This window comes from Corythoichthys intestinalis, chromosome 16, assembly GCF_030265065.1.
Source record: "Corythoichthys intestinalis isolate RoL2023-P3 chromosome 16, ASM3026506v1, whole genome shotgun sequence".
Classification (NCBI taxonomy): Eukaryota; Metazoa; Chordata; class Actinopteri; order Syngnathiformes; family Syngnathidae; genus Corythoichthys; species Corythoichthys intestinalis.
Genome location: NC_080410.1, coordinates 38,217,995 through 38,236,112, shown reverse-complemented (window position 1 = coordinate 38,236,112; position 18,118 = coordinate 38,217,995). Strand labels below are relative to the sequence as shown.

Genomic DNA, 18,118 nt, shown 5'->3' with positions numbered 1-18,118 from the left:
CGTGGATCCCTCTCACAGAAAGAATGTTAATAATGTAAATGCCATCTTGAGGATTTATCGTCATAATAAACAAATATAGTACTTATGTACTGTATGTTGAATGTATGTATTCATCCGAGTTTTATTCATTTTTTTCTTAATGCATTGCCAAAATGTATATGATCGGGAAAAATTATCGGGAATGATTGGAATTGAATCGGGAGCAAAAAAAAGCAATCGGGAAATATCGAGATCGGTAGATACTCAAACTAAAACGATCGGGATCGGATCGGGGGCAAAAAAACATGATCGGAACAACCCTAGTTGCCACTACTAGTTTCGTTTTGGGCTGTGAGGAAAACGCTACGGAGCGTGCGTTACAGTGGTTTTGTTAGCTCTCGCGTTGTTATGACACGCCCGTGACGATCGGGTAATGACAGCGACTACTAGCGGTTCTGCCGAAATGAATGGGAAGTTGAGGCAACCATGACGGCGGTCACAATCTAAGTGCACTGTGTGGTGAATGACATAAGAGCAGCATGTGAGGTAAAAGCTAAATTATCATATTAAGCAATGCATTGAACTAAGCATTAGAAGCCGATTCTTGTGCTCACGATAGTCGAATTCTATCTCTACTATCGGTTCATTGAATATTTAATGGCTAATTACTGTCGAATGGTAACTTTACTATCGATACAGCTGTATCTCTCACCTGTAAAACCGGATATCCGGTCCTATCGGTTTATCGTTCTCAAGCTTACTGGAAACCCGCAACCCATAACGCTAAAAGCTTAGATCTAATCCCCCCTAAAAGTTCCACCCAAACATCTCTAACTACAAAGAAAAGCCCTTATTTCACTAACCTCAAACAAAAACCTTGATTTCACTAATCTAGTGCATCACAGTCTCTCAACTTGCTAAGTAATGTTTAGATATAAACTGTCCAAGAATTTGCTTAGTGACTGTGCCAAGAATGGTTTAGCTGTGTTTGTTCGGCTTGTGAGTCTGACCTTGGCACATGGCACCTACTTCAAAGTGGGTTGACATTTGCTTCCTTTGAGCAAAAACTTGTAAAACGCTCACATTTGGGGGTCAAATTCATCCTGCGGGACGCGTGCTTTACAGTCAACTGAGAGTTGAGAAACCGCTTCATTTTAGCAGCACCTGTGACCCGATAAACAAATGGATCCGTAAATAACGCTCGAGAGAGAGTCCTATGTTTCCCTCCTTCCTGTCTTTCTGGGTATGCAGAGGCGCGCCAACAGGTAATGACGTGGTATCGATCTGGAAAGCTGAGGAGCTGATTGATGATGTTGCCCTCCTGGCCGACGTGCGGTAATGAGTTGCCTTCTCATCGGCTCCCCCACTCCATCCTGCGCATGTCACATTGATGCTCCGCGCAGGAGAAAGTCTCTGTCATTTCCGTCACCATACGCCATCATTCTTCAAAACCCAGGCACTGCATGCTTAGTCACCTGGAATAAAGTTGTTAACGTGTCCCCAATCAGGACAGTGGAGACTTTACAAAGACATTTCTTTGATGCTCTTCTTCTCCAAATGCCGCCGACTCATAACACTTTTTATCTTCACATTTGCTCACCGTCGGCGCGTTCTGTCGAGCCTCCCTACCCTGAAAAGAACAAAACCAAAACAAAGCCAAAGAGTGTATCCTTGGAAACTGCAGACTTGTAGGAAAATAAGCAGTAGTTTGCTAGTTTTGTGCTTAGCTAACTTTGAATTTTGTAGGATTTTGTACAGAACTGGAGAATGCCATTTCTGTAGGAATTGCATGGGGATACTTTGCGCTCCCATGAGTGACTTCCAATGGCGTACCGCAAGCAACACGTCACTTCCGTTCATTAATATTCATGACATTAGCTACTGTTGCTAAGTAGGGACAAACCACTGTTTGTCCCTAATAGGAAATGAATGGAAATCGTGTACGAAGGAGATGTTTACAGCGCTAAACCTACCAATTCTCTCCGAAAATTATGTGCCTGGTGCCAAATTGACTGGCAAAGATGTGGAAGAACATAAAAATGTTCAGTTAAAGAGATGGCTTTAGTGTCGAAGGCTGAAAAAGACGAGAGAGAAAAACCGAGCCGACCTAAGCATAGCTTTAGCTTTTTTATCGACGCGACTGAAAATGACATTCTCCTGTTTCAACAAGCTATCCTTTTCCATCAGCCCTGTCTTTCTTATATATCCTCTGGTTGTCCTACGTCTCTTACCGTTCTTGGGGGTAATTTAGTTAGCTTTGTGTAGTGATCGCAAATGCTACTCAGTGACAGTCAACGAACACTTTTAATTTTTTTCATTGATAACACATCTTAATCCTATAATTTATTTACACTTCCCCCTTACTAAAGTTGTTTTTTTTATATATATGTAACATAGTTAAAAAAAAGAGTTTTATAAAATCCAGTTAAATTGAGAAATGCGTCATCTTGTGGTGCAACCGCGTAATTGCAGGTGCACTTGCTGCAAGTGGTTGTGGGAATGTATCCACTTCAGTCGTCGTGGATTCGTTCTCAAGGTAACATGTGCTGAAGTCTGTGGGCAAAGTTTTCATGATTTAATTGAGAAATAAGAAAATTCAAGTGGCTGGCTTCGTTTAGTTAGCGTATGTGAGTCTCTAGGTGGTATCAGTGTTCATTGTTTTTATGTGTATATTGCACCGTTTTATCCACTACATGAGCGAAGCCATTCACAAGTATTGACTTGCTAAATGCTAACGCAATGCTATTTTTCTAGATTCTGTTGCCCACGTGACGTTGCCTTTTTCTTTTTCCCCTTGCTGCAAATGCATAGGTAGGTTGCAGAAGTTTGTGAAAACATTATTTTGTATTCAATTTGCAATTGCTTAGTGTAATATGGGAAAAAAAATGTTGCTCTATTTGTTAGAAACTACAGTGTATTTTTGTTTATTATAAAAGAAATGTACCACTATACGATCACAGTATTGGAAGTGAGTCGTCGTGGATTCGTTCTCAAGATTCTGTTGCCCACGTGACGTTGCCTTTTTCTTTTTCCCCTTGCTGCAAATGCATAGAAATTGTCAACAATAAAAAAAGCTGTCAACACAAGCCACAAAGTCTCCTCGGTTCCTTCGTGAAGGCATCCCAGAAAACAGCGTTACATTGGTGCCGTGACCTGTTCATGACTACGCCGGACTGGGTGGATGTCTCCATAGCGTCGAGGAGCTGCTGATATTCTTCTGTGACGGCGACAGTTTGGGCCTTTAATTGCTTGCTACTCTGCCTTTGATTGTTTTCTTTTTCAAATATTGTGTGGGATTTATTTGCACAATGAGTTTTGACAAATTTGGGACCTTTACTATGACACCAGTTGGTCGGGGTAGAGGTTTGCACAGTACACCGGTCTCATTTTCAATGAGTGTGCATGGTAACGATGTATGTGATAATGAAAACATTCAAAGTCATGTGGGCAGTGATGATGTAGTAGTACCTGGTAGCCCCCTTGGGGATGATCATCGCTCACCTCATATTGCTGACACATCCGTCCCAGTGTCAGCTGCTGGTAATGCTAGAGAGTAATAGAATACACCTTGTGTCAAGTAGGGTTCATGCCCCCGATGATTTATGACTTTGACCTCTGTGACCCCGCCCCCTTTGATCGTAGTCCTTTGATCTCTATTGTGATGACAGATGATTTATGACCCCGCCCCCTTTCCCCTTTGATCGTGGTCCTTTGATCTCTATTGGTGCTGACAGGTGATTGATGACCCCCCCCCCCCCTTTATCCCTTTGATCGTAGTCCTTTGATCTCTATTGGTGCTGACAGATGATTAATGACCCCAGCCCCCCTTTACCCCTTTGATCGTAGTCCTTTGATCTCTATTGGTGCTGACAGATGATTAATGACCCCCGCCCCCGGACCCCTTTTGATCGTAGTCCTTTGATCACTATTGGTCATGGCAGATGTTTAACAACTTTGAAGTTTAGCGCATGCGTGCTAGGCGTGTTATGGGTTATGTCCGTACATGTCCCCCCTAGAAAAAAACGTAGTGTGTGGAGGGGGCGTGTTTAGCGCATGCGTGCTAATGCGTGTTCCGGGGACATGTCCGTACATGTGAATCGGAAGTAGTAGGGCGTGTTTAGCGCATGCGTGCTAATGCGTGTTCCGGGGACATGTCCGTACATGTCCTAACGAAGAATCGGAAGTAGTAGGGCGTGGCTAGCGCCTGGGCTAGTCGTAGCCAAAGCGAGCTAACCGGCATTCTCAACAAGCTACCGTGAGGGGAGCCATGATTAACGAGACGTGTGTTAACATTAGCCCTCAGCTGGTGAAGACTGCTTTTTACCAGGTTGGTCACATTATATGAAATTATTGATCATTTAGTGAAAGGAACAGCATCATAAAACATAATATCCTCTTACTTGTTAATTTTTAAACCTAACTTAACCTAACCTAACCTATTGAACTCGCCTAAGTATCCTTGAGCAAGGTACTGAATCCCTCAATGCTCCTGGTGACGCAACACCAGTAGGTAGATGGCAATGTAGTGTATGCCATGAAGTCTATTCTTTTTAGACTAATAATGACTCAAAATGAGCTCCAAAATGTAATGCTACTGGAAGGAATCTCAAGTCTGTACAGAAAAATGGTTGAAGCATGACGCAGTCCTGCAGATGTTATTCCTATTGCATGATAGTTTACGCGGACCTGTGTATCAGTGGGGGGAGACGCTGCAAAAACGCGGCATTTTTCAACAAATGTATGTCTACACACATATACAGATCTCATGTTTGTGTTAAGATGGGTATCTGTGCAATCTCAAAGGCGTTATCAGTGGAGAGAAACGAAGCATTTTTTTCAACAAATGTATGTCCACTCAGCAAAATGCAGAGCCCCATGTTCATTTAAAGATCAAGGTCATAAAACATTTTAAAAATCAAAAACTACAAAATACGATTACGTAAAAATGGGTGGGGAAAACCCTATAAATTCGCTATCTCCTCGCCTTCTTCGTTGTCCGTTCAACATACCTGATACCAAATGGCCAGAGGTGAGTTCCAACTCATTTTCATGATGTTAATATTGGCACTTTATGAAGATGTAGCTATTGATAACAAAAGCTTCTTTGCTTTATATTCACAGAGGTTAAAGAAATCAACATTTCAAACTATGGTATGTAGACCTTTTTTCTTTCTGTTTAAATGTATGCATTTTTAGTACAAAATTCCCCCATACACCAGAGTTGGACCTAAGGTCTGATGCGGAGGACACTGAATTGACACATCACGCGTCGACACCGGCTTCTTCGCCATCCCTACTATGGGACCTTGGTGATTCGGAGGCTGATCTTAATTATTCTTCGCAATCGACTTCGGATAACGACATACAGCCGCACGACTGGCGTAGGCCATTATCGCGATCAAGTGAGGAGGACAGTGGCTATTATTCACAATCTAATGGCCTATCCACTCCACCAAGAGGTATGCTTTTTTTTCTAAAACCAAATTATTCATTAGAACGAAATGTAAACTGTGTTTTATCATTTTTCTAAACAGCAGCAACAGCATACTTAGCAGGTGAGAATTTCAATATTTTCCCCATCGATTATCCAATACTTAACCTTATAACATTTCTATAAATTCATATTACAGATGCCTCTACACAAACTGACATATTCATTAAATCAGAAGGTAAGCCTTTTTTTTTTCTAAAACAAATTATTCATTTACAAGGAAATGTGTTTTATCATTTTTTTAAGCTGTCGATGAGCCAGCCATCTTAGTTGGTGAGAATTTTATATTTACCCCCTCGGTGATTCGATACGCACCACCAGCGCAGGTGTTAGTTGCGGGTAAGAATATTTTATTATATATTTTCCCCTCTGTTATGTTCTACATGTCCTATTAATTATAAAATCCCCCTCTATTTGTAGATGCAACTGCGCAGATTGATGAGTTATTCATTCAACCAAACGGTAAGTGACAGTTTTTTTTTAATGATGAAATGTGTTTTATCATTTATTTATATATTTTTTATTTTTTTTAAGCCGCCCCAAAACCTGCAATAGTTGCGGGTAAGAATATTTTATTATATATTTTCCCTCTATTATGTTCTACATGTCCTATTAATTATAAAATTTCTCTCTATTTGTAGATGCAACTGCGCAGATTGATGGGTTATTCATTCAACCAAACGGTAAGAGACAGTTTTTTTTAATGATGAAAATGAAATTCAATAGTATAGTGAGAAAAATGTCCACATTTCCTAACGCGCTTGTTAAGGAAGGAGAAAGACGTGAGGGTGTGGGTGTGTGTGGGGTCATGTGTGTGTGTGTGTGTGTGTGTGTGTGTGTGTGTGTGTGTGTGTGTGTGTGTGCTCACATGTTAAGGAAGGAGAAAAAGAAAGAGGAGGGGTGTGCGTGCGTGCGTGTGTGTGTATGTGCGCACACATTCCAAGATGGGAACGCTACGCAGACCAAGAAAAAGGCGAGGGGAACGCTTACTGCAGTGCTTTAAATAAAAAAATGCAAAACATTGTGTGATTCTTATTTAATCTACCTGTTATTAAGCTGTATGTTGCCCTTAATAATGATTTTGTATTGAATATGTATTCACTTTTTATTAATCTACCCTTAATGAAATTATCATTTATTTATATATTTTTTATTTTTTCTTAAGCCGCCCCAGCGCATGTGTTAGTTGCGGGTAAGAATATTTTATTATATATTTTCCCTCTATTATGTTCTACATGTCCTATTAATTATAAAATTCCCCTCTATTTGTAGATGCAACTGCGCAGATTGATGAGTTATTCGTTCAACCAAACGGTAAGAGACAGTGTTTTTTTAATGATGAAAATGAAATTCAATAGTATAGTGAGAAAAATGTCCACATTTCCTAGCGCACATGTTAAGGAAGGAGAAAAAGAAAGAGGAGGGATGTGCGTGTGTGCGTGCGTGTGTGTGTATGTGCGCACACATTCCAAGATGGGAACGCTACGCAGACCAAGAAAAAGGCGAGGGGAACGCTTACTGCAGTGCTTTGAATAAAAAAATGCAAAACATTGTGTGATTCTTATTTAATCTACCTGTTATTAAGCTGTATGTTGACCTTAATAATGAATTTATATATTTTATTAATCTATCCTTATTGAACGTATATGTCATACTTCATAATGAAAATGTAATGAATTTGTACAATTGCAAGCTGATATGTGTTTCTTAACTTTGCAGTTATAATTCCACGTCTCATCAGGAGCGGGCCGCATGAGCTTCCTCGGGAACCTGGCACCCCGTTTGGATTCATTATTGACGAAGCGAGAGGTCGATATTATTCATATTATTTTGTCTGATTTGCTATCCTGATTAAAAATGGATGATTCTATTCCTGACATACCGTGTGAATTTCAAGATTTTATCAATCAAATAAACGAGCAAATGGTGTCACAGCCTGATATACCTTACGAACTGTTGGATATTGTCAGCGGAATAAACAATGTGAATCAGGTAAACAATGAGATGGCATTTGAGCAACACAACCCAGACACGCTGATTGATTCAGATGATCCATTTGTAGCCATTCGATCAATAGATGATTTTGTCGATTTCTTTCAGCCTTTACAAAACGCTTTAATACAACTTAATCAACCGAGCAATGTTCCAAACGAATCAACTGACAGTGTCATGCACAATGATGTACAAGCTGACACACAGGAGCAAACTGACAGTGTCATGCACAATGATGTACAAGCTGACACACAGGAGCAAACTGACAGTGTCATGCACAATGATGTACAAGCTGACACGCAGGAGCAAACTGACAGTGTCATGCACAATGATGTACAAGCTGACACGCAGGAGCAAACTGACAGTGTCATGCACAATGATGTACAAGCTGACACGCAGGAGCAAACTGACAGTGTCATGCACAATGATGTACAAGCTGACACGCAGGAGCAAACTGACAGTGTCATGCACAATGATGTACAAGCTGACACGCAGGAGCAAACTGACTCGGACACACAAATAGGGGGTGCAAGCGAAACAGTAAGACCAAAATTTAACAATATCGAATTGAGACAGATATTGACACCGTCGAGGGTCGCCGATTCTCCTGATTTTGTCAGCTTTTACAACGACATAATGGAAAATGTTCAGCGACAGGCTGATCATGTGGTTGCAATTACACAACCTGGTGACATTATTCAAATTGAGGTGGTCGGTGACAATGTTCAGCAACATGTCGTCTTAAATGCCACCGATGACCCTGAAATAATCCTTCATGGTTTTCACAATGTGATCGATCGACTTGTACAATCCAATTACCAAATCCTCTGCAATACTGAGTTGGAGATGGTGGTCAACATCGTTAAAGATCAAAGGGGCGGGGTTAGGAGAAAGTTGACACACATGCTCGATTGTGAGATTGTTCGCAAAAAACGACGGTACCTGTATGACCCACTTCCTCAAAACAATCAACTATGTTTAGCCATGGCGTTAGCATATATGTTAGACAAATCGTTACCCACAAATGCCTTAATACAAAAGGCTCGTGAACTCCATACAGCCATAGGTCTGAGTGAACAAACTGCTGCGGGGTTTGCTGACATTCACAAATTTGAACAACACCTGAATCGTAAAATAGTTGTCTTGTACAGGCCTGATGACTCGGATATGCCGATGAAGCATTTCGAGACTGATTTTGTCAAAAATCCAAACACTTTGGTGTTGACTCTAATTCAGAATCATTTTTATGGCGTGAAATCTCCAGCACAATTTCTGGGTCACGCCTACTTCTGCTATTTCTGTTATAAAGGTCACGCGAATGCCAACATTCACAGGTGTGCATTCTATTGTCATTTATGTAAAGACCCCGAATGCCGTCAACGATCGGTGGATTATACCAAATGCACAGACTGTAATAACGTTTGTTACAACAAGATTTGCTACGCTAAGCATAAAGAAGTTGTTAAAACGTCCCATGGCGAATGGGGGAGCAGATGCTCCAGATACAAGAAATGTGAGAAATGTGGTCAGACATTCTACGTTAATATGTACAAGAAAGCCAGACAACACAGATGTCCTGTCCCTAAATGCCAAATTTGTAGGGTCCCATTGGTGACAGCCAACATTGTCAATGATAGACACCTTTGCTTTATCCAAACCCTGAAACCCCAGGCACCAAATCAGAACATAGTCTTTTACGACTTTGAGACTTTTTTATCAAATGAGGGGGTACACACAGCTTTCTTGGTGTGCACAAAATCATTTGCAGGAGAGAACAAATGCTTTTACGGGGTTGATTGTTGTCGTCAATTTATCCTACATTTTAGACAAAAAAAATTTGAAAATTACATCTTCGTGGCCCACAATGCTCGAGCTTTTGACGCTTATTTATTGATTTCAAAAATGTTGGATCTGGGTGTCGGTCTGTCCCCTATCATGCAGGGTAGTAAAATTATATGTTTTACCGAGACTCGGTATGGCTTAAAATTTATTGACTCCTTGTCCTTCTTAATGATGAAGTTGTCTTCGATGCCTAAAACTTTGGGGTATGAAGACAAAATGAAGGGGTATTTCCCTCACTTATTCAGCTCCCAAGAGAACCTGAATTATGTAGGGCCCTACCCAGCCCCTGAATTTTACAGCATAGACCGCATGTCAGAGATCGAACGGGAGAAATTCCTTGATTGGTACCGAAAAGAATGTCACGGTACATTCGATTTCCGCAAGGAGGCGCTAATGTACTGTCAGAACGATGTGGACATTTTAGCTATTGGTTGTCGGCTGTTCAGAGATGCTTTTTTGAAAGAAACAGATGTGGATCCTCTAAACAGTGTCACGATAGCCTCGGCCTGCATGAAAGTCTTCCGTACAAAATTCTTACAGGCCGACACTTTGGCTATACCATCCCCTGACAATTACAGACGTCGGCATAAGTCCTACTCACACGCGTCCATACAATATTTAGAATGGGTGTCGCATGATAGAGGAATATTCATCGAACATGCCTTGAACACAGGCGAACGTAAGGTGGGTGGTTTTTTTGTTGACGGCCACGCCTTAGGGGCGGATGGTACGATTCATGTTTGGGAATTTGATGGCTGTTATTTTCACGGCTGTCCTGATTGTTTTGAACCGTCGGCGATTTGTCCGATGACGCAAAGACCCTTTCGTGAGCTTCATGAGGCAAATGAGGAAAAGTTGGCGGCATTGAAGTCGGTGCCAGGAGTCCGGCTAACGATCATGAAAGAGCACGAATGGAACAAACTGAAATGTGAGAACCCCGCTATCCGGGAGTTCTTACACAACTCTGATTTCCCCAAACCGCTAGATCCCCGTGAAGCTCTCTTTGGCGGTAGGACAAATGCCTTTGTGTTAAGACACACTGCTGGTCCCGATCAGAAAATACTTTATGTTGATGTCACTAGCCTGTACCCCTTTGTAAACGCCTCAAAAAAATATGCGATCGGACATCCGATTATTATCCACAACAATTTTGAGGCTGATGTAACCAAGTACTTTGGTTTCATTAGAGCTAAAGTCTACCCGCCGCGAAAACTGTATTTCCCGGTGCTCCCTTACAAAACTGCTAAAGGCAAACTCGTGTTTACACTATGCCGCACATGTGCGGAAATAAACAACCAGTCTGATGACTGCAAACATGATGATGAATCGAGGGCCCTGACCGGCGTGTGGGTCACTCTCGAAATGAACAAAGCTGTTGAGTTGGGTTACAGATTAGCTCGTGTAATGGAGGTCTGGCATTTTGAAAAGACCAGCAGCGAGGTCTTTGAAGGATATATAAAAACGTTTCTCAAGGGGAAACAAGAAGCGTCTGGTTTTCCGACCAATGTTGTTAGTCAGGCCGACAAGCAGAAATACATTTGCGACTACCAAGCAAATCAAGGAATACAACTAGACATCGACTCCATCGGACTCAATCCGGGAAAGAGACAGGTTGCAAAGTTGTGTCTGAACAGTCTTTGGGGGAAATTTGGTCAAAGGAGTAACTTGAATCAAACCCATTTTGTCAAAAAGGCTGCAGAGTTTTTCAAAATTTTGTTCTCGGGGATGTATGAGATCAAATACTTTGGTTTTATTAACAAGGATGTAGCCATGATTCAGTACAACTTTAACAAAAAAAACATTGCCCCGCCCTCTGCAACTTCCAATGTTTTTGTCGCATGCATGACAACTGCGCACGCTCGATTAGTCATGTACGAATATTTGGAAAAACTGCAGGAAAATGTCCTGTATTCGGACACTGACTCTCTCATCTATGTAGTTGGTCCTGGAGAAGAGCCCCTCCCTCTAGGTAATTATCTTGGCGATTTGACGGATGAGCTAGCTAACGATTCCATCGAGGAATTCGTCTCTGCCGGTCCAAAATCGTACGCGTATCAGACGAGACAAACCAAAAAAACAGTAATAAAAGTCAAGGGGATCACTCAGACTTATGCTTGTTCACAGCGTGTGAATTTTGATACTATAAAGGACTTGGTCGACGGGTATGTCGATCACTGTGGCGTTGGCACCCCCAGGACTATAAACACTCCGCAACACATCATTGTGCGTGACAAAAAGTCGTTTGAGCTAAGAAATAAATCATTTCAGAAAACATTTAAAGTCGTGTACGACAAACGACGGTTATTAGCCGGCGGTAAAACTCTTCCTTTTGGCTATTAAGGAAATGGAAATGTCTGAGGTTGGTTTCGACCCCCGCTTCCAAATGCCATGCTCTATTTTATTAGCAGGCCCTAGCGGGGCTGGGAAAACGTTTTTTGTCAAGAAGCTTTTGGAGAATTGTAACCATGTGATGACATATGTGCCTGAAAATGTTGTTTGGATTTACACTTCAATGCAACCCATGTATTTAGAGCTGAAGGAACAAAATAAAGAAATTCAATTTTTGAAAGGCATTCCTGATTCATTCGAGGACGAGAGACTCTTTCCAACAAACCAAAGCCATCTCATAATTCTAGATGATGTCATTTTTCAAGCCTTGGACCACCCAGAAGTGGTTAGATTATTTACACAATACAGACATCATTGTAACAAGAGTGTGATTCTTTTGACTCAAAACATATTTCATCAAGGCAAATATAGCCGCACTATCAGCTTAAATAGTAATTATATCATACTGTTTAAAAATCCTCGAGATCAACTGCAGACAAGTGTGTTGGCCAACCAGATGTTCCCTTCCAAGAAAAAGTATTTTTTAGAATGTTATGAAGATGCCACACGTGTACCTCACGGCTACTTAATTGTAGATCTCACCCCAAACTGTCCAGAACGATACAGACTGAGGACAGGTGTGCTTCCTCATCAGTGGCCTACCGTGTATATTTCTAAGGCCTAGCATGTCTACTCTCTTAAAAACCAACGCCCCTCTACTCAAAGCGCTTTTTCAGGCCAAACCTGAGAAACGTAAGGACATACTGAAACGAAGTCCAGACAGTCTGGTCAAAGCGTTGTGTGAAATTGCCCTTAACCTTGTACGTGGGAACATTCCTCTTACGTCAACACAACTCAAAAAGCTGAAAAAACAAAGGACGGTGATCCGTCTACTGGCCGACAGGAGAAAAAGCTTGAAAAGAAAAAGAGCTGCCTTGCAGCAGAAAGGCGGTTTTATTTTCCCTTTGTTGGCAACACTGGCTCCTGTCCTGGGTAGTGTTATAGGTGGTTTGATCAGAAAAGACTGATAAACATGACCCTCAGAACAGCGGACAAAATGTTTTTGATTTCCCCACAACAACTAGAACGGCTGAGGAACACAGAGCCCAACATTCGGCAGAAAGCCGAGCATGATCTGGATATAAAAATGAGAGAGGTTCTAGAGAATCGCTCTTTGAGTCAATACGATAAAATTAAAAAGTATGAAGCTCTGATGCAACGTTACTTAAGTCTTTTGAAACAAGGGGAGAAGGAGCCTCGGAATGTCACATTGACCCTCCCCACAGCGACTTACCAACACAACACAAGCGTTGATGGAGAAGGAGCGGTTGTAAAGAAGGAGGAGGAGCCATGGCATGATCTGGTGCAAAACTTTCCAATCAGTTATCGCAAAAACGCTCTATTTGTGTTAAAAAAATTTGTCGACAATGATAAAAGCTGGACATCGCGAAACGAATTCATATTCCGAGGTAGACCCATTATCGGCTCGCACATGATTGATCTCCTCAAACATCTGACATCTACTGGAAAAACAGTCATGATACACCCCCCTAGAGGTTGGGATGAGTTCCTGCATACACTGCGTGAATTAAACATCCCCGAGACTTCCATCTCGAATCCGCATGCTCGTGAACAGTTCCGACGATTAAAACTTGACGACGGTTTGGAGTTTAACGACCAGCCTAAGGCGCATCCGAAAAAAAGAAGAGCGAAGAGAGAGAGGTCGTCGCCTCACAAGTGGATTGGATTAAATGAGTAATGCACACGAGAAAATATTCTGTTTTTTTTTTTCATTTATTGAATAAAATGTTTGTAAAAAGTCAAGCGTTTACAGACAATGACATTTTTTAAACTTTTGCAACGAGCATGATCGCTGACCATAGCATGCATCATAGGTAAACATTTGATGACGTTTAACAAAAGTAGATACCATGGAGTCATTTTTAAGTGTGTCATCGCTATAGCAAGCTAATACATCATGAAATGAAAGGCCGCAGCCTCGCTGAATTAAGTAATATACACAATGTTGACCACATGTGATTGAGAGCTCGTTCTGTAGTTGGTAGGTGTGGTATATTATTCGGTTGGCGTGTTTTTCCAAAAAAGAGATGATACTCGGGGGATAATAGTCCAAATCTGGAGGCAGGCCATAGGCGTCAAAGAATGTTGCCACATTATTCTCCTCCAAGGTCAAGGCGAGCCAGTGCTCCCCCGGTTGGCTACGCGGGTGGGTGTTTACAATAAAATGTCTCGCCGGGGTGGGGGTTAAAGAGTTTAACTCATCAGAGGCGTAGACACCTCCAAATAACTTCCCCTGGAGGCGGGTCATCAGAGTTTCCAGGGCTCTCCCGTCCATCTCTCAGTAATAGTCCACCAGTACTTGCCGTTTTGAGTCTATTTCCAGAATAGAGTCATAGCATGCGTAGACAATAAGTGTGACTGTGTGAGGCAGTGGAGCTTTGAATCTCATCTCCAATCTGACACTACCGTTAGACACAGTCGATAATGCAGATGTGTCGTCGTTAGCGCTCAAATTGAACACATATAGAGCATAGCCGTCCATGAAATCCTCGTGATCAATACAGAGAGGCAGATCCTTCAAATGTCTGCCTGTAGACGTAAACAAATTATAAAACTCGCGAGCGGCATTCCTTTCGGAAAATTGTGGTTGAAAAGGTTTCGAGGGGATTTGTCTTCCTTCCTGCGTCAGAGCTAAATACTCCATGTTATAATTAGCAAAGTTGAAAGGGTTACTTTCTCGACGACCCGTGAACGCCGTGTGTGCAACTAGGCCAACTACGACATAACGAGGCATTGGTCCGAGGAAAAGGTTATCTTGCTGACACGTTCGAGATTGTTGAGGGATAGAGTACGTTTTTACGTTAATACGTGACAGGGGGTACAAAGCGTTCTCTTTGCGGAGTGCAGCCTCGTGTCCCAGAGAAACAGCTGGAGACACAGCGACCCTTTTGACAAATAAAGAAGCGCTCAATATTTTTAACTTATGATCGCTGTTAGCCGGTGAAATGAAGCAGAAATCATTGTTGGCCTTGATGAGTTTGACGCGTAAGTCCACATTGTTTAACAGGAGTCGTTCACAAAAAAATATGTCGGCATGTAGAGGGCCTATGACATAAAATGATCTGGAGCCAGCAACCCTCTGCGCTCGGTTCACCAAACCCTCATTCACAGCGTCGCCAGTAAGGTCAGTGGTGTCCATTTGTCCACTTTTATCTTTGAAAAACATACCGGCTGTGAACTGGCTCTTCAAAGAAGCGTCCGAAAAGTTTAATAAAGCTTCTATCATGGATCGATAAGGGTGTGTCGAACTGGACTGAGATATCAATCTGTCTGCCAAAGTAACATCAACTTGGGAGAATATGGTGTTAAGTGGGTAATTGATAAGCCCCACCTTCTCCGCCGCAGGTAAACGGGATCCATCGGCGTTTGTCACCTGTAATTGGAGCTGAAGCAGGGTGTCCGCGAGGTCCAGATATTTAGAACCATCGCCAGGAACAAAAAACTCGATGGGGCCGTCTTCGGTAAGGGCCGAGATCGGGAGCATCTCCACATATTGACTCCCTTCGATCGATAATTGCGTAAGGGGTGGGGCAAACAAATCCAATTCGGCCAGAGTGCATTCATGTGAACGGTGGTGTGCGAGCGCCATTTGGTATGAAGGGGTTAGGAGAAGATGTCCGCGTGGCTTCTTCGACGCTTCCTTCTGGAAACTGATCTCGGTCTAGATGCACTCGCACGCTTTTTACGTGACTTCACAGGTCGACGCCCCCTTTTAACGAGTCTCCTTGCAGGTGATTTATGAGGTCTGCGTGCCAGGGTCATGATACCGGAGCCTTCCTGTGGATCTGGCTTTTTCTGAATCCTTTCCATCACGCGCCCTGCGACGTCCGTCGCTATGTTTTTAGCGGCTGTCTGGAGGTGTGGTTTCGCCATGCTGAAACCTCTCCTAAGGAGCGGAGTTACAAATCGGAACAGCTTGGCAAAGATGGAACCCAGACCTCTTCCATATTGAATTGGTGACCCGTGGAACCCAGGTAACGCCCCTCCAGCCTGGCTTTCGTAATAATCCACTAGGCGGTAAAGGTCCGGGTGTGTTGCTAACACCACCATTTTCTCACTTTGGTCTAAAATGGAGCGTGATAATTACTTTGCCGTAAGCGAAGGGGACTGGTTTGTTCTGATCAGTTTTAATTTCTATCGCTATGTCCTCAATGTGTCTTTTGTTAAGTGGAAGATAGTAAGGCGGGTTAAACGTTTTAAAAACTGTTTCTTGGTGCTCCCCCGTTATTGGAATAGTCCTTAGTAGCGGGGCTAGGGTGTCGCCGACCGTTTGGTGTTGAATCAAGTCCGTGTATATGTAGAAATGGTAAAGACCAGCCCTAATATCGGCGGGGTGCGTGGCTGCGGTCCAATGGGGTCCACAAGTATACCATTCGTCCGCCAAGAGTCCAAATATATATGATACCGGTGGCCTGAGCCGGATTCTGAAACGCCCAGTTCCTGTGAAAAAAAATCTCCCCACGTTCCTGGCGTATGCTATTTTAATGTCAACCTCAAAATTATCTTTCAAGATTTTTTCAAACTCTTTCCCGATTGTCTCGGGATCGTTGTAATACCCTTCTGTTAAGAATAGAGTTTTAATTTTTCTTTCATCATATTCGGTAATCACTCTCTCGCCGGGTTTGGGACGACCATGATGCCAAACGTCTATAACATCAAATGATGCCTCTTCTTCTGGCACGTTGAACCAAGTATGCGGATAGGAAATCTCTGTTATGGCGACTTCCCAATTGGAATTTAAATTTATATGACTTGCTAAGTTAACTCTGTATTGGGAAATTGTATTATCTGTATAGACAGAGGCACTGGCGTTTGAAGGCAGCGTTACATAGAACCCGTCAACTAGATTCGGGTCCATGAGGTTGAATGATGACGAATGCGTTTGTTAATTTGTTTTATATGTCTATAACTTGATCCGCATCGACCCATTGATTAAATTTTGATGGCCAATTTTTCCATTGAACTAGGAATTGTCTTTTTCCATTAATCACACGTCTCTTTAGAATTTTATCGACGTGGAAAATATGATCTTTTGTTATCCTAACTTTCTGAAGTTCGCTTTCATAAAATGAGCCTTGTATCAAATCTCCATCGTAATCCGCCAGTTTATAAACAGGCGGGGTTCGTGGTAGGCATTCTTTCACAGTAAACAGTTCATTTGTAAAGCTTTGCTCATATTTCTTATCAAATATTCCTCGCAATTTTGAAATTCTGACAATATCTCCTGTTTTAAATTTCATTTTGCTAATTGTACAGGTCAGGTCTCCATAAAGATTCCGAAAAACCTGAGGACTAGTCTCAGCGTTAACTTGGATAGGTTTCATTTTAATACTAGAATGATAACTATCGTTATAACTCGATACAAGGTCTTGGAGGACATCGATGTAGCGACGGGTATTTTTAGCGGTAAAATATCGCCACATCCTGGTCTTTAGAGTCCGGTTGTATCTCTCGACGGTGGACGCTTTCAGATCGCTGGCAGTAGCAAAATGTGTAATATTATGTTTTTTCATCAGCCTCTGGAAGACCTTGTTGAAAAACTCGCGTCCATCGTCAGTTTGTATTTTCTGTGGAATGCCGCTCTCTAAAAGAACAGATTGGAATGCCTCGGTCACCTCTGAGGCCTTTTTGCTTTTTAAAGTCCTGACATAAGACATTTTGGAAAACACATCGATGACTGTTAATATATATCTAAAGCCGTCGTTAAATTCGGCTAAATTTTGAAGATCAACCAAATCACATTGGAACTGATTTAATGCTCTTGAGACAAAAACCCTATTCCTCGGGAAGTTAATTCTGGCAGATTTATGTAACGTGTAACTGTCTTGGCCTGCTAAAAAATCCTTGACTCTATCTCTGTTTATTTTTTCTCCTGTTTCCTCTTGCAAACCTCGATGGAGCCTTTCCACACCCCCAAAACTAGCTGGGTGGGTGGGGTCATAGTATAGCTTCTTCATACGCCCCTTCAGAGCCATGGTGATAAATGAACTAGTGTCATGGACTTTGTGGATTTTATACAGACACACAGAGACACAAGATTTTTTTTTTTAATGAGTACATGGTGACAAGGAGTACAAATACTTGATACAATACAATCAAGAGAAAATATCATATGCAGCCTCGGCTAGTGTATGAGGTTTCACATTTAACTTTATAATATTTTGAAAGGCTGTCAATTCTCTCTCTATGTCTAAAGGTTGATTATTTTCAAGACAGTATTTGATACAATCAACAAACAATGTGATAATAGTTTTCAAATGACCTGTAGTGATCTGAGTATCCCAGTTGTTGAAAATAGTTTGTACTGTTGTGGCTACACTTGGATTACTGACGCTTACACAATCTTTCACCATAGATTCCCATGGTAGATTGAAAAGCAAATTAGACAAAGGTCTAACTTTGCGC

General features: G+C 42.0%; 2 protein-coding genes across 4 annotated transcripts; one reads left to right on the top strand and one right to left on the bottom strand.

Moving 5' to 3' along the window:
- Positions 1–3,761: 3,761 nt before the first annotated feature.
- Positions 3,762–7,715, top strand: LOC130904380 (uncharacterized). Of its 3 annotated transcripts, none has more exons than XM_057817103.1 (12): positions 3,762–5,008; positions 5,101–5,130; positions 5,199–5,438; positions 5,517–5,534; positions 5,610–5,648; positions 5,717–5,809; positions 5,891–5,932; positions 6,005–6,031; positions 6,112–6,153; positions 6,636–6,662; positions 6,743–6,784; positions 7,190–7,715. In XM_057817103.1, the coding sequence occupies exons 1-12, from the start codon at positions 4,999–5,001 to the stop codon at positions 7,306–7,308; spliced, it is 729 nt and encodes a 242-aa protein (XP_057673086.1). In that variant the 5' UTR covers positions 3,762–4,998; the 3' UTR covers positions 7,309–7,715. The 3 variants fall into 3 exon arrangements, with proteins under 3 accessions (XP_057673086.1, XP_057673084.1, XP_057673087.1); XM_057817101.1 differs by having other exon boundaries at positions 5,514–5,534; XM_057817104.1 differs by lacking the exons at positions 6,005–6,031; positions 6,112–6,153 and having other exon boundaries at positions 5,514–5,534.
- Positions 7,716–13,991: 6,276 nt separating this feature from the next.
- Positions 13,992–15,197, bottom strand: LOC130931707 (uncharacterized protein F54H12.2-like). Its single transcript, XM_057860685.1, has one exon. It carries the CDS (start codon positions 15,195–15,197, stop codon positions 13,992–13,994), a length of 1,206 nt encoding a protein of 401 aa, XP_057716668.1.
- Between the last annotated feature and the right edge of the window lie 2,921 nt (positions 15,198–18,118).